This window comes from Macaca nemestrina, chromosome 12, assembly GCF_043159975.1.
Source record: "Macaca nemestrina isolate mMacNem1 chromosome 12, mMacNem.hap1, whole genome shotgun sequence".
Lineage (NCBI taxonomy): Eukaryota > Metazoa > Chordata > Mammalia > Primates > Cercopithecidae > Macaca > Macaca nemestrina.
Genome location: NC_092136.1, coordinates 78,416,664 through 78,444,040, shown reverse-complemented (window position 1 = coordinate 78,444,040; position 27,377 = coordinate 78,416,664). Strand labels below are relative to the sequence as shown.

Below are 27,377 nucleotides of genomic sequence, written 5' to 3'. Positions count from 1 at the left end.
CCTTATACAAAGTCTGCTGCAAGGCAGTCTTCCATGATTTGTCAGCCATGGCGATCTCTCCATCCTCTGTCCACTCATTAGGTTCTGTCTGCATCTCTCTTACAAAACTGCCAAACATTATAGTTCCTACGGCCATGTCTTGTTTTTCTTGCCAGCCTATGAGCTTCCCAAAAGCAGGATTTGCTTCAGAATCATTATTGTGTTCTGCCCAGCAACAATCCTCAGTATATGAATGAATGAGTGAATATGTGAATGAATGAATAATGCCGTAATCCCTTCCTAACTCAATTTCCCCTCGACAGAATGCTAGCACATAAATACTTTTAAAACCTTTCCAGCAACCAGTGAGCATTTTAGTTTCATTAACTGTCTTTGTATTGCCTGCTGGAGGTACTTTGAAAAAAAGGGAATTTAGGGACAGGATTTGAAAAGGAAATAAACAGATTGAAAGACTGAAGACAAAGAGTTGAGGTTTTCCCTGAAGCCTTGGCAAGGATGAGGGCAGAAGAGGAGTAAAAACTGCAGCTCTGCAGCTTCTTCAAGGGGGAGGGACCATAAGGCACAGGTGAGAAGCCAAGGCACAAGCTTTGGCCTGAAGCTATGAGGGGAAGGGATAGATGATGGAGTTTTATAACCCAGACACAAAAAAGGGGGCCTGAGAAAGAAATTTGAGTGTTTCATCCAAGCATCAAACATACATATCACTTATGTGACTAGGACCCCAGCAGGGCCCTTGGGGACAAAGCTAACAGCTCTGTGTCCTAAAAGCCATCAGACATTTGGCACTTGGGGACACCGGAGAAAGTACCTTGTCCCTTGCCCATTGTTATAGCCAAGGAAGCCAATTTCCTGCTGTCTTTGGAACCTGGGGTGGGGTTGTGTGTGTGTGGCAGGGGAGCAGGGGTAAACTTCTAATGAACAAGGCAGGGTAATAAAAATTAAAGGTGTAATAGCCATTATTGCCTATTTGAAATGTGTAAAATAATAGTCATATCCTGCTTGGTGTACTGCCTATTTTTAATCTTAATGAATATAATACAATTTATAAGGACTTTTCTAAGTTTACTCCCAAACTCTTGTTAACTCTACTTGTACCCATTAATTTTCCTACCCTGGCCAGCCATGGTGGTCAAGCCTGTAATCCCAGCACTTTGGGAGGCCGAGGCAGGCAGATCATGTGAGGTCAGGAATTCGAGATCAGCCTGGCAAACATGGTGAAACCCCATCTCTATTAAAAATACAAAAATTAGCTGGCTGTGGTGGTGGGCACCTGTAATCCCAGCTACTCAGGAGGCTGTGACTGGAAAATCACTTGAACCCGGGAGGTGGAGGTTGCAATGAGCTAGATCATCCCACTGCACTCCAGCCTGGGTCCCAAGAGCAAACTCCTTGTCTTACAAAAAAAAAGAAGAAAAATTCTACCCTGAAGGGAGTTCAGGAGCCAGTCTCTGGAGAGTACCAACGGGATATTCTGTACTTGGCCAGAGGCTCGCGAATTTTCCTGCCTAATAGAGTTACTCTTTATTTAAAATAATTTGCCATAAAGAAACATATTAAATGTAGACAAAGACAAAAAATTTTACAATGAAGTGCATTTTGTTTTTCATGGGAATTACCAGCAATTCCTCACCTTATAATAGACAGTAATTTTTTTTAGCTAGGATCCTAGATCTATTTGGGAAAAATGAATTCAGGGAACTTCTCAAATAATGGCTTTTTAGGGGTTAACCTCCTATGCCTAAGTATACCCTTCATGCCTTAATCTTTAGCCTAGTGGGTCTCTTGTATAATAAGGCATTTTGTAGTATTTTTTATGGGTGAGTGTGGCAGTATGGGGCAGGAAAAGTACAGGGACCTTAAATCTTTGAGGGCCTATGTTCAAATTCCTATTCCTTCTCTTACAATGACTTGAAGCAAATGACCTAAAACCTTAGCACCTCCCCTTACCCTTCTTTTGAGGAGTGTAGACTTTCTTTTCTTCATTTGGAAAAACCTTTATTTTGCACAGGTATCTCCTTAGTCCCAGAGTCCTATAAATCAAATTTATAGTCATAGGATTCTAGGGCCAGAAAGGACCTCACACGTCTCCCAGTTCAGAGTTTCCTTCTTTCAGATGAGGAAACTGAGGCTCAGAGAGAGGAAGTCATTCGCCAGAGGTTGCAATCAGCAGCTGGGCCAGAACCGGAACTCTTCTGTATAAAGACCTCTGCCCAGGTGACTCCAACACTCCCATGTGGTATATTACGGGAAGATCGACCCATTCCACAGTTTAAGTGCCTTAGTCCATTTTCTGCTGCTGTAACAGAATGCCACAGACTGGGTAATTTATAAAGAAAAGAAATTTATTTAGCTCAGAGTTTTGGAGGCTGAGAAGTCCAAGAGCATGGTGCCAGCATCTGGCAAAGGCCTCCTGCTTCTTCATCCCAGGGGAAAAAGCGGAAGGGCAAGTGAGCACCTGTGAAAGAGAGAAGCATGAGGGGCCAGCCTTGCTTTGTAACAACCCACGATTGAGACAACTCGTGCACTCCTACAAGAATGCATTAATCCATTCGTCAAGACAGAGCCATCACAACCCAGGCACCCCCATTAGTCCCTACCTCCCAATACTACCACATTGAGGAATTTAGGTTCCAGCACTTTTGAGGAACACATTCAAACCATAGCAGCAAGACAGTAAGATTCAGAGGTCAATGACTTATTTGTCTGGTGAATCTGTGACGGAACTGTTAACGGGGGCCACTGGCTACTAACCCTAGACCTTAGCCCCATGCTCCATTCCCTGTCTACCCCCTATCACAGTATGCAGTCAATCCTTTGGGCAAATAACACTCAGTTCCTACTTTGCTCCAAACATTGTGCCGGGTGCTTGGGTTGTAAAAAGGGCAGATCTTCAGTCTCTGTCTTGCAGGGTTCGGTTCACTCAAGGAAATGTGTGTAAACAATGATTTTAAGACAAGACCATTACTCCCATAGCACAAGATGAGATGGGAGAATAGAGGAAGGTATATTCGAGCCTCTCAGGAAGGCTGCATAGAGGAAGCATCTGTGTGGGATTTGCAGGGTGCTAGGACCCCACTTGCTTCTCTTCATTGCTGTGGGACCAGGAACAAGCCTCATTTTCCCATGGTGTGTGTTTGCAGTGACTGCTGGAGTGGAGGGTCTGTGAGAAAGGATTGGGGCATCTTGCCACCTCGCTCAGTTGGATCTGTGTTCTCTGCTTCAACAGAAAAGATCCCGCACTGTCCTTCAGGATCCAATGGCCTTGGAGAGAGGGCTGCAGGGCCCACGAACATTGCTGACTCTTCAGAACGTGCTGACATGGAGCCAGGTCAGTCCCCTTGTCTGCTCTGATTTTCCATCATTAGCTGCAAATTTGTGGCCTTGATGAGAAATGCAATCTCAGACTCTGAACATTTGCGTGTTTTTTGGTTGGAGGCTTTTGTGGCTTGGCAGCATAGAAAGTAGAGGAGGTCTGGCCAGAGTGAAGGTAGCCTTCTCCTGGAGCAGATGCAGTAGGACTGGTAGGTGGCAATGGTTGCTGGAAACCAACCTGGCAGCCATCATGGTGGGAGGGCAAGGTGGGCAAGGATCGAGCATCCAGCAGTTATGTGATGGGGGTGCTGGCAGCAAGGAGGTCACATGTGGGTCTAGGACTAGAGAGGCAGCAATGCCAATCAGGGTCATTCTTGGGTACAGGAGACCAGGGTGCAGGGCCCAGACTCTGGTGGCTATATCCTGAGCTGAACTGGAGTGAGATCAGAGGCGCAGTGGGGAATGGGATACAGGGAGGTGAGCGGAAGGCTGCCCAGAAGGCAAGTCGTCTGGAGGCCAGGTCTAGTGGCTAAGATGGCTCTCTAGAAGCTTTTCCTCATATTGCTGTGCAGAAAAGCAATAAAAAAAACAGCAGGAAACTTCTGGGTTCTATGGGAAAAGTGGAATGATGTTTCAAGCCACAGAAGGAACATGGTACAGAGAGGAGTGAAATTGTAAGTGAAAGCTGGTCACATTGAGGGAGGCTGAGGATGCAGAGCAAGGATCCAGGGAAGAGGAAGTGTGGCCTTTATTGAAAGCCTACTGTGAACCTACTAGGTACCAAGCACTTTTTCTTATTCTTCCAGCAATCTTTCAGGATAGAAATATGAGTCTTGTTAGGTTTAGTTATGCTGCAGTAATAAATTACCTCCAGAATCCTAGTGGCTTAACCTAGCAAAAGTGTATTTCTTTCTCATGCTACATATCCATCCAAGGTTGGTGGAAAGCTTTGCTCTACCTAGTGGCTTAGGGACCAGGCTGATGAAATCTCTGCCCTATTTTAGGCGTACGACCTGGCCTGGATGATTGGCCACTTTGGTCTCTGTAGCAGAGGAGGAAATCCCTGGAAGGTTGAACATTGACTCTTAAAGACTTGGTCCTGAAGCGACACACTACCCATTGGCCAGAACTAGCCCTGTGGTCCTGCCTGATTTCTAGGATTCCAGGAGGTGTGGGAAGACATGGATATTTTAAGAGCAGTAACTCCCTCTGCCACAGTAGATATGATTTCCATTTTACAGGAAAGGAATTGAGGCTTAGAGAAATTGTCTTGTCAAAGGTCTTCCAAATAAAAAGTGCTGGAGTCTGGACCTTACATAACTTCTGATTAATCATTTATTTAGTTATTCAACAAAGACATATGGAAGATTTACCAGGAGCCCAGCACTATGTTAAGCTTTGGGGATATCACAAGGAATAAAAACAAAGGTGGTCTCTTCCCTCACCCTGACAAGTATATAACTACAAACTGAGATCAGTGCTCTGCAGTAGAGACATAGGTTCTCTGAGGAGCTCAATTAATATTTTTTGCCTTTTGGCTATGTGCGGTGGCTCATGCCTGGAGTCCCAGCACTTTGGGAGGCCAAGGCGGGTGGATCACTTGAGGTCAGGAGTTCGAGACCAGCCTGACCAACATGGTAAAACCCGGTCTCTACTAAAAGTAAAAAAATACTAGCCAGGCATGGTGGTGAGTGCCTGTCGTCCCAGCTACTCAGGAGGCTGAGGCAGGAAAATCACTTGAACTCTGGAGGCAGAAGTTGCAGTAAGCCAAGATTGTGCCACTGCACTCCAGCCTGGGTGACAAAGAGAGACTCCGTCTCAAAAAAAAAAGATGTTTTGTTTTCTTTAGAGGGACAGGTAAATAGGGTCACATTTACTGAGACACTGTGCCAAGCTGTTGATTGATGCACCTCATTTGACTCCCACAACCCCATAAGGTATTCTTGTGACCCCATTTTTTAAGATAAGAAAACCAAGGCTCACTCAGCATAGTAAGATAAAAGCTGAACTCTTCAACCTCACCATACTCACTTGTAATAGTGACATGAAAGTTAAAATGTAAAAGTCATTGAATCTAGACCTCCACCCCATCTAAACCTGAAGTGTGGTCTCCTCTCCTCCTCTTCAACCCCTCTCTCCCCAGGGACTTTCTCTCCCTGGTTCCCCAACACCCAGCCCAAGTGACTCGGCTGTTCATCCCCACATGGGGACCTTGCACGTAGTTGGTCCCATCGAACTCATCTAAATCGGTGCAGGAAAGACTTTGCAAAAATACTAGGCTGCAGAATCTGAGTCTGGCAGGATGGGATTGAATGTGCACCTTGGCACAGGAAGAGTCTTCCCTCTGGGATGGTCTGCTTTCTCTCCAGCCTCATCTCCCACCATCCCTCCCATTGTGCTCTGTGCTGTGTGTACACTCACTCAGTCACTTCTGCCCCTTCATCAGCATTTATGACCTCCTCCTCTGTCCCCACACTGGTCCGAATGCCATCTCAGAACTCAACCACTGCAGCAGCCTGCTCACCCAGCCCTGCCGCCACTTGATGGACCCTGAGAAACAGCATGTTCACTGCTCAAGGGGCTACAGGGGCCCACGGGGGTGTGGGCAACGTGGAGCGGTGTGGAGGTGAAGGTGGGGGCCCACCCCGACCACTGCGTGCAAAGGAGTAGTCCTCCCAGGCCTGTTCTTTCTGGGACCCTCTTCCGCTTAAACCTTTCTGCATAGCATCTGTCTCTACCTGGTGCATGTATTAATAGACAAGCTTAATTGCCTATTTTCTGTCTTCTTCTATTAGAACATAAGCTCCACAAGGGCAGGGACCTACTTTGTTGGCCCCTGCAGTGTTCTTCTGCCTGGAAAGATGCCTGGCACATGGCAGGCACTTCGTAAAGATTCAGTGAGGGAGCGTAAGAACAAATCATTGAACAGGTTCCATATTGTGACTTGCTTACATTCTACTGTTGTTCAAGCCATCCAGCCTCCACATACACTGTTCCTTCCTCCTGGAATGTCCCCACTGCCTTTCTCCTCCCACCACTAGCTCACTTTTCATGCATTCACTCTGCCTGCCCAGGAGTGTGAAGTCCCTTCACCACATGACACAGACATTATCCATTCATCCCCTTGAGCCTGGGGATTTCCTGAGGCAAGAATAGCTCCTCATCGTTGAGCCCTCAGTGCCTGACACACAGACAGGACCCAGTTACTGTCTGTTGTCTTGAGCCCAGTGGACCAGAACAGCATCTGGCATTGCAGCCCAGGGGTCCTTTCCTCCTCCTCTGTGAGTTCCCCTATCCCTCGGTCAGGAGGCCGAGCCCTTGCTGCCAACTCAGCCTCCTCCTGCTTAACGGCTAGGAGATCAGGAGGAGGAGGTAAATGGGACACTAATGAAATTCAGAGAGAAAACTAAATCAGGAGGTGTTGCAAACACTGTGGAGGAGGGAGACGTGATTTAAAAGGATGTTTCCAAGGTGGGAGGAGGAAATGAGGACTGTGGAGAGCCCTGGAGTTAGCTTCACACGGCCTCACCTCTCACACCTGCAGTGGGATGACCCCTGTGAGTCACTTTAGCTGCAGGAGCTTCACTTTTCAGTCTTTAATTAGGGGTCTTTTAGTTGACTGACTCACTCATTCAGTCATGCCTTCCCACCCCCTTGCCAAAAGGATTTGAGTAAGTTAACAATTTAAAATTAAGTAATTAAAACCAAGAACATTTAATGAAAACTTAGGGTAGAAAGTAAGGGACAAAAAAGAGAAGAGAAGAAAAAGGGATTCTCAGGACCACTGAGAAACAGGGGTTCCTGGAAAGGGGTTGCAAATCAGTGTCTTGAGGATGGCACAGGCCTTGGTGACAAGAAAATGCGGCCATGGGTGCTAAAGACCTTTAGGGATGGAACAGCTCTGGTCATGTGGTAATCATGATGGCCCATGCCTCAGAGCACTTTCAGATCCATGGTCCATTTTTTCAGTTATGAGCATTGACCATCTGCTACATTTCAGGGAACCCACACCATATTTTTCTCTCCCTGTCTCATTAAATGTCACAATGCCTTGCAAGGTGGTCTTTTAAAGTTCACGTTAGAGTTATGGCTACCAAGGCACAGAGAGACTGAGTCCTCTGTTTAGCAAACGGTGCTGGGGCACTAAATTTCCACGTGCGAAAGCATGAAGCTAGACTCTTTCCTCACACCATACACAAAAATTAACTCAAACTGGATCCCAGTCATGGGCAGAAATTGCTGCCTGAGAAGGCTACCCAAGAACACTTATATACCTTGTCCTCCCCTGCCTTCCTGCTTTCTACACAGCATGCCCTAAAGCACCTGTACTCAGACTCTCTCATTTCAGCATTCTGTTTTACTCTTCAACGTTATTGAAGACCCCAAAGGGTTTTCATTTATGTGGATTATATCTGTCAAAATTTGCCATATTAGTGATTAATACTGAAAGATGTTAAAATTGTTATTTATCACTTATTTAAATTAACAATAATAAACCCTTACTTTAACATAAATAACATATTTTTATGAATAATGACTTTTCCAAAAGAAACAGAAATGAGTGGAGTGGCATTGTTTTACATTTTGGCAAATCCCTTCAACGTTTGGCTTTATAGAGGTATCTGCTTCTGCATTCAACCTGGAAAACTCCACCATGAGTTCACGAGAAAGCCAGAATGAAAAGGGAAAATGATGTTGTAGCATTTTTATAAATAGTTTTGACCTCACAGACTTCCTGAAAGGTTTTAGGGACCCTCAGGGATCCCTGGTACACACTTTGAAAACTGTGGGCATAAAAGATGAGATACTCCAGAGTCCAGCAGGGAATGAGGAGGAAGTCAACCGTTAATCTAGTAAAGAGAAGAAGGGAAGTGGGAACAGTCTTCGGTGGAGAGGGGACAGGAGTTCTCCTGGAATGACCCCTCGCTGCTGTAGGGAGGCCTTTGCATATGGTATTCTCTTGGCCTAGAATCCTTTTCCCATCTTAGTCTGTTCAGCAGAATCTTCTTGGCGCTTTAAGGTCAAGTTGGTGTAACTGCCTTCAGATTGCCTTCCTTACCATCTTTCCTAACCCAAGGCTAAACTGCGCTCCCCACCTCACCCAGAACCCTGGAGGGTGAGCATTTAAGCAGAAGAGTGGTTGCAGCTGGGGTTCCAGCTTGGGGTCAGTGCCTACCAGGGAAAGGTTTGGATGCCAGGCCAAGGAGGTGGGGCTTTTTGTGATTGTTGTTTAAAAAGTAAGAAGCCATTGAAAGTGTTTTTACAAGCAACTGCTTGATGGTGTACAAATGTATGTATACAGAGGACTGTGGTCACCAACAGGCAGATAAAAGTCATCCACTACTAATTCTAATTCATTAGCGAATAAAGTAATGTCAGTTATCTAGAAGAGAGGGGGAAATGAGAAAAAGGAGGAGGAAAGAAACCAGCAGTGAATTGAGCACTCACTACGTGCCAGGCATTCTTCCTGTCATCATCGCAGCAGTTGGTGGTGTCTTCCCCATTTTCAGATGGATAAGCAGATTTTTCTCCCCTCCCCGCTCCCCAGGATACCTTGCTAGTAAAAGCCAGAGCTGGGATTCAAACTGCAGACTCCCATCAGCCTCCTCCAAGGCCCATGACCGCTTTTCCCGTGACTCCACGCTTGCTTGGCACTGTTTGCTTGGCCTTCAGTGTTTACTGCTACGTACTGCTGCTCTTTTAAAGATGTGTTTCTGTTGTATCTTTCCAGACATATTTTTCAGTTCTTGGAAAATGGAACAGGGACGCCAACATGCTCCTTTGGTCCGCCCAGTTGGAGTCTACCATGGCAGTTCCCATGCACACAGCAGACAATCCATAATCCCTGCTTTCATGTTGCTTGCTTTTCATGGAAGACATGACCACAATTAAGATGTAAACCCCACGCTGCTATTAAGTACAGGTACTGGTGACGGAGATTATCACATGGTCAGGCCCTGTTCATCCTGGCTGGCGATGGGAACTGGGAAGTCAAACGAGTTAGGACAGTGCATTTTTTCTCAGGGTCAGACTGAAGAAATAATTCTAAAGAGGACACCGTAGTTCCTATGTAAATATTTAGTAAAGCAGACAAACCTTATGAGGCTAAGAGTATATTGTCCCATATGGTGCCAATTATGTCTGTTAAGCAAGGATAAATAAACATTTACTGAACTCTTACTATGGCTTGCTATCTATGCTAGGCATATAGTATGTTTTATCTTCACTATAAAAACCTATATATTTTTGGCTCTAAGAGAGAGAAATGTCCCAATTTCCAATAATCAAACTGCAATGCAGAGAAGGACATATAGCTGATAACTGGTAAAGCTGGAGTTTGAAGCCAGGCCTGCCTGTCTTGTCCTTTGGAAATACCATACTGTCCCCCGCACAGGGAGAAATGCTGAGGCTGGTCCTGGCAGGGTTCCATGCGCTGACTGGTGAGGCTGGAGCAGTCCTTAGCAGTGCTGCAGTGGCCACCGATAACCTCATGCTGGTTTCAGCTCTTTCTTCCCAGACCATGTCTATCTTCCTAGACTTCTTCTGCTTCCCTGTGATTGCACCTCCAGTCTCCACTCAGAGCATTCAGGATGCCATACCACCATTGTCTTCCAGCACCCAGTGTTAGCTTCATTACTATTCCTAGTAACTGAACACATGAATAGACTGACTGAACACATGAATAGACTTAGGGAAGAAGAAGGAGCAGTGAATCTAAGATGAAATTTAAAAGGTGCCACAGATTGTGCTGGAAACCCAGGAGTTCCCGATTTGCTTTAAAAAGGAATACTGTGAGGGAATGCCCTCTGGCCCGGGGCTCCCATGCTTTGGGAAGGAGCACCAGGCAGCCATAGAAGCTAAGTGTGGAATTCTGCCCTTTCCCAAAGCCAGCCGGGTCGGGGTTAGCAGAATGAACTGAGCCACTGCTGTGGATGTTGCTGCTCTTCCAAAACCCCTTTGATGCAATCCTTCTTTACCTATCCTGCATCCTCAGAGTAGGGACACTGCACAGTGCTGGGTGTGCAGTCAGAATGATTGCAGAGCCATTTACAAGCCAAATGCTAGTTTATTTCCAAATGGGAAGGTCAGTGTCATTATCCTTGGTGGATTCAATTACCAAATCCTCCTAATCATCGAGCTCGCTTCCTGTTGCTAATTGCATCTGCGGCTGCACACCTCGGTGGTCAGTTTATCCAAAGCCGTTGAGGTAGTGGCCTGAGGGCTGTTTGCAAGGCTGTGGACCTCTGTCGCTGTACTGCCTTGACTTACCTGTTGGGAAATGGATGTCTTTAGACATCTTCCACCTCCCATTGCCTTTGTGAAAATTCCCCTGGTGGAAAGGAGCAATGAGAAGCACAGAAACCTTTGCCTCTTTGGATTCTAACCATAGTGGAAAAGCCAAGTGTGCAGAAAACACTCCAGGGGTGAGAACAGACATTTGTTGAGTACCTATTAGATGTCAGCCACTGTGCTAGGCATTTCACAGTCCATTTAGCCCTCTCAATTGCCCAGTGAGGTAAGCATTGTTATTTCTGACACGCAGATGGGGCCACAGAGTCTCAGAGAGGGTCAATGACTTTTAAGTCACACAGCTAGGAGATGGGGGAGTCTGGAATTAGATCAAGGTCATCTGCTACAAAGCCGAGCTTCTTCCCACTGGGTTGAAAATAATCACAAGAACATCATCAAGAACTACCATTTGTAGCATGGTCAGTATCTGCCTGAGTAGTATTAGCTCATTTAATCTTTACAACAACCCAGTGATAGTATGTATTCTTATCGTCCCCATTTCACACATGAGGAAACCAGGGTGGAGAGAAGTGCTTTCAAGATGAATAATTCTCCAAAACTGGGTCTTCAGAAGGCAAGCCTCAGCAATCTGTCACTATTTGTTCCTCTGTCATAAATAGCACTTGTCTAAAATAAGCAAAGGCCTTACTCATAGATGTGCTTAATACTATGTAGCAATTGATCATTAATTTCATAATGTTCTATCTGCCCCACTGGAACGGGTATTCTGGTTGCTGTTAGCCTCTGCTAGCCATTGAGCTGTCCCGTGCTCTGAGAGACTCCTGATAGAGACTCCTGCTCTAGGAATTCTAGAGCAAGAATTCCAGGATGTTAAGAGGCAAGCATGTTAGAAGGCCATATGGTACAGGGACAGAGACATGGCTCTGGAATCAGACTGAAGGGGTGCCCTTCTGACTTACCAGCCGTGGACCCTGGGAAAGTTACTTAATCTCTCTCTGCTTCAATTTCCTAATATGAAAAGTGGATATGATAAGAGCCCATAGGCAAGAATTTTAAAACTGTAAAATGCTTACAATCATGGGGAGCATTAACAACAATTGCCCAGTGGATGTCATATGTTGTTTGATGGAATAGTTTACAGAATTGGACTTATGAGGTCATCTAGTTCCACTTTTTATTTGCGGATGAGGAAACAGAGACCCAGAGATAAGCAGTGGTTGTCTCAAGTCACACAGCATTTCACTTTTCTGATTCCAATGCCAGGGCACATTCTGATACTATAAGCCATACGTAGAACAATAGCCCTGAGAAGCCCATACATTAGTCTCATTTCTAGAAATTTTAGGTGGTTATCTTTCAATCTCCTTTATCTTTTTTGATAGTCTGTTGTTCTTTGTTGATACTTTTGCTACCCTAATATGCCCAATATTTCTTTAAATATTGCACACATTTATTTTCTTATTTAGTACCAGTATCACTTGCAGGTCTGATTCTTTTGTTCATTGTTTCTGCTTCTTACTTTCTCTCCTATTTGGGGACCACATTTTCACAACCACTGGTGTAATTTATGCATTTCCAACAGGGACAATATTACTCCCAAGGGGGCAAAATTGGTTCTTAGGGAGATTTAGGGGGTGAAAAAAATCTTATTACAATGGTTTGTGGCCTTCCAGGGGCTGCAGTATGTGAACAGATATACACACTGTGTATCCTGCGGTATATCTACAGATTAAAAGTTTACAGGAAAGAGGGGGCTTTGGAGAACAAAAGTGTATATGGGCTCCTGTTAGCAGTGGGAAGGGTGATAATGAAAGGAAAGGTTGAGAGCCACTGGTATAACAGACTGACCAGCAGCATTGCAGCAAGATATACCTAAAATCAAATGCTGCCTCCCTCATTTAACAACCTGCATAACCTTGGACAAATTAATTTTAATCTCTGTGCCTCAGTTTTCTTATCTTTAAAATGGAATACTATAATAATACCTTTTTCTTATAAGGTTGTTCTGAGGATTAAAGGAAATAATATCTGTAAAGCTCCTGGCACTTAGTAGGTATTCAATAATGTTATTGTATATTTGTTCCCTACCCCCACTCAGCCCAACACACATGTTTGGAAAGAGGCCCAGAACTGTTGGAGTTGCTGAGGGAGTTGCTTTTCAGACAGTAAATGCCGTGAGCCCTAAGGAGCATTCATAGGAGAGTCTCCCTTTCTGGGTGCACATAAATACACAATGTCCCAAGAGTTCTTGGAATTATCTGAGAGCAAGACAGGGTGATCCATATGGCTTATCAAAGACAACATTTCCTGGTTCTTCCTTCATAGGCACAATTAATATTCAACCTGTTTGGAGCAATCCACATCAGCGAAGCTGAGCGATCAAGGTGGAATTGAAGCTTAGTAGTGATTGTCAGTTAAGGAGGCAGAGTTAGGGGTTTTCTCATGGGTTACAAGTTAATTCCAAGGCCTCAGCTTGAGCTCCCAGCCTCTAAGGTGTCTGTAACTCATATAGGGAAGAAACTGTTGAGCCAGGCCGGAGCACATGTGGTTTGATTGGAGAGGAGTGGCCTGTGGAAGGGGGGGCTGGGGGATGGCAGGGAGAGCTGAGAAGGGAAGGCTGGACTGGTCTTCTTTGTTGCTCCTGAAACTCCCTGCTTCCCTCTGTTCTCATATGCCCCAATGAGGGCCTACATAGACTAGAATTGCCTAAATAATTCCTGCCACATAATAATAGATCCTCACTATGTATTTGTTGAAAAATTAACTTTCTCCCCCTGATAACTACGACTAAAATTATTATTAAATAAAGTGTTATTATGTATTTTATCGAATTCTCTCTTTTAATCCTCACAGCAACTCAACTATTATTTTTATCACGATTCTCATTTCATAGATGAGCAAACTGAGGCTGAGAGAAATTAGGACATTGCAGAGCAGGGGATTGGGGAGTGGCGGAGAGGGGAGCTTGCTCCACTGATCTTTCAGCCCTGGGTTTCTATCTGCTCTGCCATAAGGGGAGCTTCCTCCATGCAGGACCAGAGGTTGATTCCATTCTGAATCACAACACCTGGCACAAGGAAGGGAGCAAAGAGCCTCCCTTCCCAGCAGGGAGAGTGGCTGTCCCCCTCCTCCCAACCCTGCCAGAGCCATCCTCCCAGCGCATCCGCCACCCCTGATTCCTGTCTGGGCCTATCCAAGCCTGGTGTGACAGATGACTTACCTCTGCCACATTGCTGCCACATCGCTCCCATGAAGAAGCAGCACCCAAGCCTGCAAACCAGGGAGCCATGCCGTGTTCCACACAGCCAGGCAGAGGGGCCGTCTTGCTGACACCAGCTCCGTTTCCCCGACAAGGCCTGTCTTCTGCAGCAAGGGGCAGTGTCTGAGCAGTTCATTATCTCTGCCCAGAACATGTCAAGGCCCAGGCCTAGCAAATCCAGATGTCCAGAGAAACACTCTGTAGCTCTGCCACCCTCCAGCCTCAGCCTTCCCGTTTCCCGCACTTCTCCCCAGCCACTACAGGAAACACACACATGCAAGAAAGACAGGGAGTTGGGAGGCACTGGAGACAAACTAGTATAAAAGGAGAACATGGTCTCTTGCTGTGTAGACCGTGTAGAGCATGTTGCATTTGGCCAGTGTTTTCTGTTCGTTCTCCTGTTGACCTCACAACAGCCCATCGAAGGGTAAAGGGGTTGTTGTTGCCATCTCAGCAGGGGAGATGAGAGCCTGCTCAGCTCTGGGCACTGTGGGTTCTCTAGGAGGATTGGCAGGGCTGGAGGGGCCCTTGATAATCCTCTCACCCAACCTTCTCTCCCAGCCTAGACCCAAGGAGGGAGGGAGCTTGCCACAGCTCCCTCGGGTGGCAAGTGGCAGAGCCAGGGCTTGAACCCAGAACCCACTGACAGCAAAAGTCAGTGGCAAAGTCAATCATTTCCTCCCATTATGTGGAGAAATCTCAGAGAGGGAAGAGGGGAGTGTGCCAAGGTCTAGCCCTGACGGCCACGTGGACCCGGAGCCATGGGTAACACCTGGGGAGCCTCAAGGAATACAGGTTCCAGGCCTGGAGAGGTCCTTGCCATTAGGCTTCCTTGTGCTTGTGTCTTGTCTTGGAGGCCGGGGGCCAGCTCTGACCCAGCCTTGCCCAGTGGAGGGTTTGACTGGGGAGACAGAGCAGAAATGGACAATGTGGAGTGGAGTGGGTCTGGAGCACTCTGTGGAAAGGAGGCATCCTGTGCTGGCTCAACTACCTCACCAAGCACCTGCAGTCCCGGGAGGAGGTATTTTCTCATTCTCCAAGACAAGCTGAATATTAGTTCACCAAAATGGTAACATACAAAATAAAGAAGAGGTTCAGAAAACGCCGAAACTAAGGTGCTAGGCTTTCAGAGACATTGAGGAAGGAGCTCGAGATGGCCTCTGGGATAGCATTCCTATCAGAAGTGGGCTGTGACCCTCTCTAGTTAGTGATTTTCAGTGGCTTCCCATTGCTCTCCAGAGGAAGCCCAGACTTTTCACAGTACCACAGGAGGCCCTAAATTATCCCCCACTTTTTTTTTTTTTTTGAGACAGGGTCTGGCACTGTTACCCAGGCTGGAGTACAGTGACAATCTCTGTTCACTGCAACCTCTGCTTCCTGGGCTCAAGCGATCCTCCTACCTGAGCCGCCTGAGTAGCTAGGACTACAGGTGTATGTCACCATAGCTGATTAATTGTTGTATTTTTCTGTAGAGACGGGGTTTCACCATGTTACTCAGGCTAGTCTCAAACTCCTAAGCTCAAGCGATCCACCTGCCTTGGCCTCCCAAAGTGCTGGGATTACAGGTGTGAGCCACTGCATCTGGCCACCTGTATTATCCCTTTTCCCAGAAGAGTTTATCACAGATGGCAGGGAGCTCAGGTTCTGGTTTCAAATCTGGGCTTTTCTACTTCCAAAGTGTGTCCTTCTCCTAGAGCAAGTTACCTAGCCACGCTGTGCTTCTGGAACTTTATGTGTATAATTGATATAGTAGTAATAACAAAATAATGTTGTTAGGGTCAAATAAGATAATACACATAAAGTACTTGGGACAACACCTGGCACATAGTTAACACCCTCACTCCGTGTTAGTTGAGATATTATTACTCTTGGCAACAGCAGCAGTAGTCGTAGCTTTAATAGCAGTGCTTCCTGGCCTTTGCACCTTTACAAAGCTCTTCTCTGAGCATATGGAGCCTTTCGGATACTTTGAGTCTGGCAAACTCCTGCTCATTCTCCCAGGTCCCCCTGGAGGTGAACTTGCAGGCAGCCTGCCCCGACCCCACAGGCTCATTGCCTGGCTTCTGCCCTATCCCACAGCAGATAGTCAGTCTCTGTGGCCTTCCCAGCATATGTCACCATTATCTCGGCACACAGGGGCATTTCTAAATGTCCCGACTGGGAGCTCTTGAGGTCAGGGAGATGTCTGAGCACCAGGAAGGCCACCAGTAAATGTTTATAGCATGAATTTGTCACTGCCCCATGCCCTATCCAGGACTAAGGAATTCATAATTGGTGTTTGCAGGGATTTAGGCAAAGAAGGTTAAAGCTACAGGATGAGGAGTGTGTATTAGCCCATTTTCGTGCTGCTGATAAAGACATACCCAAAACTGGAAACAAGAAGAGGTTTAAATGGACTTACAGTTCCACATGGCTAGGGAGGCCTCAGAATCATGGCAGGAGGTAGAAGGCACTTCTTACATGGTGGCAGCAAGAGAAAATAGGGAAGAAACAAAAATGGAAACCCCTGATAAACCCATCAGATCTTGTGAGACTTATTCACTATCATGAGAATAGCACGGGAAAGACTGGCCCCCATGATTCATTTACTTCCCCCAGGTCCCTCCCACAACACGTGGGAATTCTGGGAAATACAATTCAATTTGAGATTTGGGTGGGGACACAGCCAAACCATATCAGAGTCTAAGAAGTACACAGGAAGCCAGGGCTACACCTGTGTCCCCTGCACCTTAGTGTCACAGAGAATCAGGGAGGGCCTCATTATCTACCACTAGCAAGAAAAGCCCTGCATAGCTTTGACCTCCAATTAGAAGAAAGCACTCAGTTCCTTCCAATAGGCATTCTCTGTTCCAGCACTGTTCAGGCAGCCACTTTCCTGCAATTCTAGATCTCGCTCAAGGCCTTCAACAGAGGACAGATTTCGTTCTGTCCCCTTGGCTTTTTCTTCTGCCTTCTACGGACACAAAGGGGCATTTCTAGATGTTCTGACTGTGAGTTCTTCTCTTTTCTTCTGCCTTCTTTTTTATTTTCCCACTTCGGGGCAGCGCACCCAGACACCCAGGCATGGGAAAAAGCTCTACCATAGGGGAGGTTCCCTAAGCACTTGCCCAGAGGCTGAAGGACTTGGACAGGCTTCATTACTCCCTATAATGCCTAGAACCATGAAGCAAGTGGGCACCCTGGCCCTGTTCCTGAACTCCAGACCTGCCAGTGGCCCATGGCCTTGGCCTTAGCATTCACCCTGAGTTCTGTACTCTCAGCTGCCCTCTTCTCAGCATGGTGGCTGCATGGAGTTGGCTCAACATTAGTAGTGCCTCCTTTCTCTCTTCCTTCATTTCATTTATAAAGTGTTCTTTGTATCAAAATGTAGAATAAAGAATACAGTGAAAATCTGTATACCCACCACCCAGTTGAACAATTAAAACATTCTAGGTATTATAATAGCCAAAACTGGAATTAGCCTAGATGTCCTTCAACAGGTGAACAGTGAACTGTGGTCCATTCATGTTATGGAATGCTACTCAGCACTAACAAGGAATGAAATATCTTATGTACAACAATCTGGATGAATCACCAGGGAATTACGCTGAGTGAGAAAAAAACTCTCTCAGAAACTTAACTACTGTCTGATTTCATTGATTTTTTGAAATGACAAAATTTTAGAAATGAGGTGAGTGGTTGATGGAGTTGAGGACCTGGGCTGAGGGTGGAAGGGAGGTGGGTATGGAGATAAAAGGACACATGAGGATCCTTGCCCTATGGAGATGTTCTGTATCTCGACTGTGGTGATGGACACACAAACCTATGTGAGTGGTAAAATTGTATAGAACTTAACCCATACACACATGAGTACCAGTAAAATGGGACATTTGCTATGATTGGTAGACTGTATCAATATCCATATCTTGGCTATGATAGTATTTTATAGTTTTGCAAAATGTTACCATTGGGGAAACTGGGCAGAGTATACAAGGGACCTCTCTATTCTTTCTTAAAACTGCATGTGAACACTTAATTATCTCAATACAAATTTCAATTTAAAAAAAGAAAGCTATTGCAAGTAACTTCTTAAAAGATACATAATAGGTACAATTGAAGACCACAGTGTGCCCCCCAATCTCATTCCTCTCCTTCCTAAGAGGCACCAAGTATCTGGAATTTGGTATTGCTCATTCCCACATAATTCTGTACTTTTATTACATATGTATGTACAGTATCCACAAACAATAGATGCTGTTGTTTGGTATATCTTCAAACTTGATATATATTGGGTTTTGTTGGAACTTACCACTGTGTATAACCTGTTGTATGACTGTAATAGAGCTCATTTATCCTTTCACTTGTTGCTGGACTTGGTTGTTTGTTTCCAGTCGTCTGGTGTGAGCTGTGTTGCCGTGAAGGTTCTTGCTGATGTCTTCTTGTGCACATGTGCAAGACTCTCCCCACTATACCCTAGGAGTGCATAGGATGGCTAGGAGACAGGGCAGGTGCATCTTCAGCTCTACTAAACACTGCCAAATTTCCTTCCAAACTATACCTATTTATTCTCCCTGAAGCAGTATATCAGCCTATCTATGGCTCTGCATTTTTGCCATTGTGGTAATATCAGAAGTTAGTTTTTGCCAATCCAGTGGGTGTGAAATGGTATCCTACTATTTCAATTCCTTGGCTTCTTCTACCATGAAGCATGTTTCTGTGCCCACATTGTATCTCCCCAGCCAGACTAGAAACTTCTAGTCCCAGCTCCCAGAGATAGGTGCCCAGGCCATAGTAGGGGCTCAAGATTTGTTGACTGAATGAAAAAAATAATTCTAGATGCTCTCACTTGGAAGGATTATAGTTGCTTTTTCTTCCTTTCATTTTATGTTTTTAAATATTTAACCATCGCTTCTTAAAAATAACAACTTATTGAGACATAATTGACATATACACACAGTCATTTAAAGTGTACAGTTCAGTGGTTTTTAGTATTTGCAGAGTCAGACAACCATCACCACAATCCGTTTTAGAAAATTTTCATTATTCTTCCCAAAAGAACCCATACCCATTAACAGTCACTCCAGATTTCTCCCTAACCTAATGCCTCCACCCCCTGCACCACCTTATTCCAATCCCTGCTCTGACCAGGTGTAGGCAACCACAAACCTACTTTCTACACCTGTAGATTTGTCTGTTCGGGACAGTTTATTGTATAAATGAAATCATACAACATGTGTTTTCTTGTGGCTGACTTCTTTCACTCAGCATGTTTTCAAGGTTTATCTAGGTTGTAGTATGTGTTAGTACTTCATTTCTTTTTGTTGCCAAATATAGTAGTTTCACTTTCCATAGTTTCAGTTTCCTGAAACTATAGTTACAGTACAATAAGATATTTTGAGAGAGAGATGATAGTCACATAACTTTTATGATAGTTGGACATACAGGTTTTGCATCCATGAATTCAACCAACTGCAGATAGAAATCCATAATTACAGACTGTACTATGCCACTTTATATAAGGGAGTTGACGATTCTTGTATTTGGATACCTGCAGGGGGTCCTGGAACCAACCACAATACAGAGGTCTGACTGTATATTGTTATAATTTCTCTATTTATTATTGCTAATCTCTTATTGTGCCTAATTTATAAATTAAACTTTATCGTAGGTATGGATGTATAGAAAAAAGCATAGTATATACAGGGTTTTGTACTATGCTTAGTTTCAGGCATCCACTGGGGCCCTTGAAACGTATCCTCTGTGGATAAAGGGAGAAAACTACAATATTCCATTGTGTGCATATATCATATTCTACTTACCCATTTCTCAGCTGATGGACATTTGGGTTGTTTTCACCTTTGTGCTATTATGAAGAATGCTGCTATAAACACTTATGTACAAATGTTCTTATGGATATGTTTTCATTTCTCTTTGGCAAATACCTAGGTGTTGAGTTGCTGGATTGTATGGTATGTTTAACTATTTGAGGAACTTCCAGAATGTTTTCTAGAGGCTATAGCATTTTACATTTCCACCAGCAGTGTATAAGGGTTCCAGTTTCTCCACATCTTCATCAATATTTGTTATTATATGTCTTTTTTATTATAGCTCAATCATGGGCTTGTGAATCAGGCAACCTGGGTTAGAATCCCAGTTTTGCTGTTTACTAGCTGTAGTATCATAATCAACTTTTCCCTCCATTTTCTTCCTCTTTAAATGGGATTATTAATACCCACTTTGTAGGACAATTGTGAGGACAGATTAAACCAAGACAATGGTAAAGCCTTTAGCACAGTGTGGGATGCAGTTGGCTGTCCTGGGAACAGAGTAACAGTGACAGCTTGTTATTATGGGCCTCCTCTAGTCTTTCGGTCTAGGGTGCTCTTAAAGCCACCTAGAACCGCCATGAGCATCTACTCTCAGTTGGCTGGGAGCTAAGGTATGTGTGAGTGAAAAGCTCAGAGCTCTGCTCTTCACAAATGCCCAGAACTCATAGTGGAAGTTAGAGCAGACCCACCATCACCTTGATTCTCAGAGCCCCCAGGGGCCACCACTGGACTGTCCCAACCTGGCAGGTTCTTACAAGCCACCCCCAACTTCACCACCAAACAAACACCACAGGGAACAGAGGGACAAAGAACCTTTGCAGGCTCCAGGTTAAGAAGCTTAAAATCGGGTCTGAACTATGTGAGTTTATTTAAATTGGCTTTCTTTTCCTTTCTTTCTTTGGAAGGAGCCAAATTTTTCATGCAGTCATTTTTGCAACAATCACAAACATCATCTGCACACCCAGACATTGTATAGGGGGGAAAAAAAGATGATTACTTGCTGATTGCTACTGTTGTTCATTTTGGAGCTGCCTCTGGATGAGAAAGGCACAGCTGCATGTGGAAGAGGCAGAGAACAGCAGCTCTGTAAAGCCAGAGCATGAGGAGGGTGGAAGGGGAAAAGTCCCTCACGGCAGGGAAGACCTGGCAGTCAGAGTGGCAGTGGTTTATGGGACCAGGTCCTGTCCATGGCAGTGCTGTGGCCAGTGTTTACAGGAGGCAGCAAAGACACGTCAGGCTCGTCATGCCCCCAAAAGACTCACATCATCTCCTCCCCCGCCCACTTCCCCAGTCCTTCCCATCTTAGTCAGTGTACCAGAAACTTGGGTGCCACCCTGGTTCTGCCTCCTTCTTTGTCTCCAACACCTGACCAGTCACGAAGCCATGTGAATCCTATCCTGCAAATCTCTCACATGCATCAAGTTCTCTCCATTCATTCACTCTTGGATCACTGCAGCAGCCTCCCCACTGTCTCCCTGCCTCTCTGCCTCTAGCACTAGCACCTCCTGATGACTCATTCTCCAGCCCACACTGATCTTCCCATAAAACAAATGAGATTGGGTCACTTTACCAGAAAACCCTACAATGGTTTCCCTTCACCCTAAGGATGAAATCAGAGGGCTTTCAGCCACTTGCCCCATCCCTCCTTCATGCTTCTACAGGCTTCTGTGAGTCTCTGTTACTGCATGGGACTATATCAGTGATTCATTTATCCTCTTCCCCATTCTCCCCTGGGCACCCTAAGGATAGGAATTCTGGTTTATTCCTGCCAGTATCTCCTGGATCTAACAGAGCTTCTGACTCATGGTGGGTACCCAATAAATGTGTGTTATTTGAATAGTCTTTATGATTTTCAGAATTTTTTTTTTTTGCCTAGTTATTCCTCTTTTGACCCTTGCCACTCTGAGGTACACATGGTAGGAGTTATTTCCATTTAAAAGTAGAAAACCCAAGACTCAGAGATGATAAACGATGGTCTGAGGGTCCTACACAGCAGGCAAATGGCAGAGCTGGACTAGCCACAGCTCTTCCAAAGGAGGCATCACTAGAATCCCATGAGGAAGGCAAGGCAGGTGGCTATTTCTGTGGTTCTCAAAGTGTAGTCCCTGGACCACCAGCATCAACACTACTGTTAGAAATGCAAATTTCAGGCCCTACTCACACAATGATGGAATAGCAAGAGGCTAAGCCCAAACTTCCCAGCTGCCTTCTTCCAGCCAAGATCATATTCTCTTTGTTGTGTGATGTCCTACTTCTGGAATTACTAATGTCCATGAGTCCTAATGATGGGCCCCACTGTACCAGTTGGAACAAAAGCTTCTTCCTGCAGACCCTCTGCAGCACAAACTTTTTCAATAATCTCAGAAAGCTGTGTGGGGCATAATTATAATAGTGTTCATCCTTCAAGCATATTCTCTGCTGGGACTGATTAAACAAAGTCTGACAAGCATCTCTCCTGGATGACTCTGGGTATTAAGGCAACCAGAGTATGAGTCATTTGTAATGCCCTGGGTAGAAGTATTTCCAGGACAGAATAATCCCCTAGTATGGACAGAAACTATTAGTGACAGGCAGAAAGCTCAGAGACTGTGCTTGTGCCTGGAGCAACAGCTTTGTCTTCTCCTGCCCCTGCCTTGACTTTGAAATGTTCTGTCAAGAATGATCAGCCTGGAATTGAAAGGCATCCATGTGCCAGCTGAGCCAAAGAGAGATGGGATGAAAATAGCAGCTGCCCCTAGTGTTTTAATGGATGCCCATGTTCCTCAAGGGCACCAAGCATGGCCACACAGTGATGAGGAGTAAGCCTGGAAGGTGCGGCCTGCATCGCTCTGATGTGTGGCTTTGGATGACCCTTGCCCTTCCTGGGCCAGCTCTGCTCTGGGAGTAAACCTCTGAGGTCCCTTCCAGCACTGATGAAGGAACCCATGGCATGTCCTGGGGGACACTAGATTCAATGCGGAGTAAGGTAAAGTGGATTTTTAAAAGTGGAGATATTTGGAAGGAGATAAACCTGGGCAAGAGGCCCCAGCTCTAGCTCTCCCCACTATGTGATGGCCAGCATCAGACGGCTGCCCTGCCTGTGGGTCCTTCTGAGGAATTCTGAGACTGGAGGAAGAGACAGAGTTAGGAAGCACAACTGATTGGGGTTCTATTTTTAAAAGAGGCCTGCGTTGGCATCCCTAGAGACAGAGCACGGTGCATTTCCCTGAATAACCACTGCTATTTTTAGAGGGCAGCAATGAACGGCACCCCAGGAGAGAAGGCGAGAAGAGTGACTGGATGCTTCTAGAGACCCTGCGGGTCCTAAGCTGGATCTCAGTCGGTTTTTTCCAAGGCGTCTGCCTGGGAAGCTGCTCATCAGCCTCGCCTTGACCTTGGTTGGTATGGTGAGGCCACTGCTGTCCTGTGTGCTGCAAGGGCAGAGAATGCTGGGCGCCAGCCCCAAGGAACCACTTTTCACCCTTGCGTGGCACACCCCTTACAGCACTGACAGCTGCTGTGGAGGAGGAGTTGTCTGGATTGAATGTCTCCCAACCATGGCAGAAAAACAGGCAGCAGAGGATTATTGTCTGGGACCAAAGCCTCCGGGACATGTTCCTGAAAAATTTTAGAGATGGGTGGAAATCAGTAGAGATTACAGATGAGTAGAGTTGTGGATTCTTAGACTACAAGGGCACCACATCCAGCCACCCTGCTTAAGTGAGCTGTCTAGCCCCAGGATTGCATACCTGCAATGAAAGGGCATCCCCTGAGAGAGCTCCAACCATTTCTGGGTATTTGATTGCTTGCAGGTTTGTTCCAAAAAGTCTCATATCCTCTACTCAGCATACATAATGATTAAGGATAAATAATGACAATGAACTTGTATTGCCGGCTTACCATGCATCAGGTAATGGAAGTATTCCACCTGTGCCTTCTCATTCAATCTTCACAATAGCATTCTGAGTCAGGGACATTATTATTCTTATCTTGCAGATGAGGAGGCTGAAACAATGAATGCCTAGCACATAATAGTAATGACAGCAAATGTTTATACAGCTTACTGTATTCCAGCCACTCTTTCACATGGTTTACATGAATTAGCAAATTTAATCTTCACAGAAACCCTTTGAAGTAGGTACTGTTATCATCATCTCCAATTTGGAGAGGAGGACAGAGAGGCAAGATTTGAATTCAGACACACCGGATACAGTGGGCTTCTCCTGACTGCCGTGGCCATGTTATTCTACCTCTCCACGAGTATCTGTATAATGAACATCTGACCTCTCTACTCACATCTCTTTGCTCCACCCACACTGGCCATCTTCCAGTTCTGCTAACTTGCAGTGTCTGGCATCAGGGACTCCTCCAGACTCCATCCCCTCTTCTCCTGGCCACCTGTTGGTCATCCCTTAGGTTTCAATTCATGTTGCTTCCTCAGAGAGGGCTGCTCTGATTTCCCCAGACCAGGTCAGCCCCCTCTTTTAACCTTTCTCCTAGTCCCCGCGTTCCTTCTTCAAGTGCCATCATCTCCCCCCCAACACTCTCAGAAGGAAAGCTCCCCAAGGGCAGGATGGTGCCACTGTCCTCCCACTGCATCCCCAGCATCCTGCTCAGTGCCTGACATAGAGTAGGTCCCCAATATGTGTTTGTTACTTAAGTGCATGGAAACAGGGCTAGAAAGCAGGGTTGGCACCCGTTTCTCTTGAAGGCCAAGGTGTGTCTGGAAACAGGCTGGGTCTGTTCCCACCAACTCACCAGTTCCCTGAGAGCACATGTGTGGTGCTGGGAATTGTTTCTTCACATAGTTTCTTCTCTCTCATTTGAGAGGGGAGGAAATAAAGACTGCAAAAGAGAGAGTGGTAGAAGGAGGGGGAAGGAGGAATCAGGCAGAGCTACCCAACCTGGCTGGCTGCTCATCAGAATCACCTGGTGTGTGTTGAAAGCCCCAGCCTGGGTGCCTCCCCAGGCCAAGGGAATCTGAACTTCTGTGGGTTGTGCCTGAGCTTGGACACTTGTTTGGTTTCTGTGGCCTGGTCCTCATAGATTGTAGTTTGGAGACCAGGCCATCAGAGAGAAGACGAGAGCCTTTGTTAGGAAACCTAGACCAGTCCTCGACACTCAGTGGTTCTTCATGCAGTGGCGGCCTAATTGAAGAGGCTGGCCTCACAGAAGCTAAAGATTAGGGCAGTGGTTGAACAATAATTATCATCCTCATCATTTAATAATAATAGTTACATTTATTTGTTGAGTAAACAATGTGCTAGGCCTCTTACGTTATCCTGATGAATGCCTGTTAGGTGGTTGATGGTGTTGCCATCATACAAAAGAGGATGCTCAGGTTAAAGTCACACATGGAGGAGTGGGAGAGGCCAGGTATGAACTTGGGCCTCTATGCCCTGAGCCTGTGATCCAGCAGTAGCCTGCATGGCCTGCAGATGTGTGAGTCTCCTTTCCTTCCACAGGGAGTACAGTGTGTGCAGAAAGGCTTCTACCTTCATGACTAACAAGACTCTGAAAAAAAAAATTCTTGATTGGAAGCCTGCTACATTCTGTGCTAGGGTTCAGGAGAAGAGAAAGCCAGGTTTTCCCCCCACCAGGTCCCCCAGCAAAACAATGCATTTTAAATGGTTCCAAAATTGCTAAGCTATTTCACTGCTTCAGAGGAGAAATAGCTTGGGGAAAGCTATTGGCCCTTTACGCCCTGAACATCAAAATAAAATGCCAAATGGGAAAATGAAATCACAGGAGGATGGGAAGTGGGAAGGATTAGGGGAGAAGTTTGCTGTTGATGCGTGGGGAGAGTGTTAAACTGGAATTCTGGCTGCTTGTGAACTTGGGGGTCAGATGGACCTGGTTGAAGTCCAGCCTGGGACTAATGCTCCCATGCTAACATGGCTTTGGGATTAACTGCAAACAAGGCACCTCTCTAGCAAAAGGTCCTGAGCAGCTTTTGGTTCTGGTTCCAGTGACCTGGGGTGGGGCCCAAGCAGGGGCTTTTTTTTTTTTTTTTTTTTTTTTAAACTTCCAGGTGATTCTAATGAGCCGCCAGGGTTGGGAAGCTCAGCTTAATTCCTCCTTTTCCTTCATTGTCTCCCCTCTCATTCTGAGTTTTCTCCCCTCTCAGATGGGCATGATACTACTTGAAGAAACAATCCCCAGTCCCTTCCAGCAAGACAAAGTGCTCTCAGTAACCTGTGGTGAGCCAGTGGGAGCATCCCAGCCTGTTTCCAGTCACACCTTTGCCTCCAAGAGAAACCAGTGCCAGCCCTATTTTCTAGTTGGCTCAGGGAAAATGAAAGCACGGGGGAAAAGGGCCCCAGGCTGGCATGGAATATCGAGGACTCATAGCCTTGTTGCTTTTTGCTGAAAACCCCTCACCCCTGGGCGTGATCAGGCGACATCTGCTGAACATACACCCATAAGTCTTGCTGAGGGAGGCAGCTTGTTGCCTCCTCAGACTGAGGCTACTGCTACAAGGCCATGTCAGTGAGGCTGGTTGGAAAGTTCTAGAAATGTGGGTCAGGTGGGCTCTCAGGCCTGTCACAGCTGAGAGACAAGTCTCCAGGCCTGCAAGAGGAGAGAAAATGAGGCTTCCAGCCTCTAGAATGTTCTGTTTGATGAGCAGCACGATGGGGCCAGAAGCCTGAGAACAGGTGTGACTGAGGCCCTATTAGGAAGAGAATGTACCCCCCTGGAAATGGCCTCAGGAAATGTGGAGAACAGTGCCTGACCTGAACACACACCTGTATAGACCTTGTCCTTGATAGGAATGACAAACGGCTACCATCAACAGCACCAGCCAGGGGCTGACTCCTCAGACACGGGCACTACTCTCCACAACACCCTGACAGGTCGGGTTAGGACCCCAGTTTCACAGACAGAGACACTGAGGCTTAAGGGGACATAGAACCAGTCAGTGCTGAGACTGAGGCTGTGGACTTCCATAGTAGCTTTCAGACCTGTTTTCCCATTTGATCTTCTCAACAAGCCTACGAGATGAGCCAAGGTGAAGAAACAGGCTCAGAGACACACGGTGACTTCTCCAGGGTCACACAGCTAAGCAGCAGCAGGGCCTGGACTCACGGCCAGGCCTGTTGGGCTCCGGTTGGTGCTATCTCCCCTCAGTCCAGGCTTGCAAGATGCCCCCTTGTATTAGTCCGTTTTCACGCTGCTGATAAAGACATACCCGAAATGGGAAACAAAAAGAAGTTTAATTGGACTTATAGTTCCACATGTCTGGGGAGGCCTCAGAATCATGGTGGGAGGCGAAAGGCACTTCTAACATGGCAGCAGCAAGAGAGAAATGAGGAAGAAGCAAAAGTGGAAACCCCTGATAAACCCATCAGATCTCGTGAGGCTTATTTACTACCATGAGAATAGCACGGGAAAGACCAGCCCCCGTGATTCAATTACTTCCTGCTGGGTCCCTCCCACAACACATGAGAATTCTGGAAGATATAATTCAAGTTGAGATTTGTGTGGGGACACAGCCAAACCATATCATTCCACTCCTGGCCCCTCCAAATCTCATGTCCTCACATTTCAAAACCAATCATGCCTTCCCAACAGTCCCCCAGAATCTTAATTCATTTCAGCATCAACCCAAAAGTCCACAGTCCAAAGTCTCATCTGAGACAAGGCAAGTCCCTTCCACCTATGAGCCTGTAAAATCAAAAGCAAGCTAGTTACTTCCTAGATACAATGACAGTATAGGTATTGGGTAAATACAGCCATTCCAAATGGGAGAAATTGGCCCAAAAAAAGGG

General features: G+C 45.9%; 1 protein-coding gene across 24 annotated transcripts in view; it reads left to right on the top strand.

The window, feature by feature from the left end:
* Nucleotides 1-27,377, top strand: part of LOC105468948 (teneurin transmembrane protein 4) — a 3,228,145-nt gene that overhangs the window by 2,658,789 nt on the left and 541,979 nt on the right. For 23 of the 24 annotated variants that reach the window (XM_071075888.1, XM_071075902.1, XM_071075903.1 and 20 more), the window contains one exon: nt 3,227-3,328. In XM_071075888.1, coding sequence (XP_070931989.1) covers nt 3,319-3,328 — 10 coding nt within the window. In that variant the 5' untranslated portion in view covers nt 3,227-3,318. Of the gene's footprint in view, nt 1-2,108; nt 2,215-3,226; nt 3,329-27,377 lie in introns of those variants that run through there. The other variant, XM_071075897.1, reaches the window with a different exon arrangement.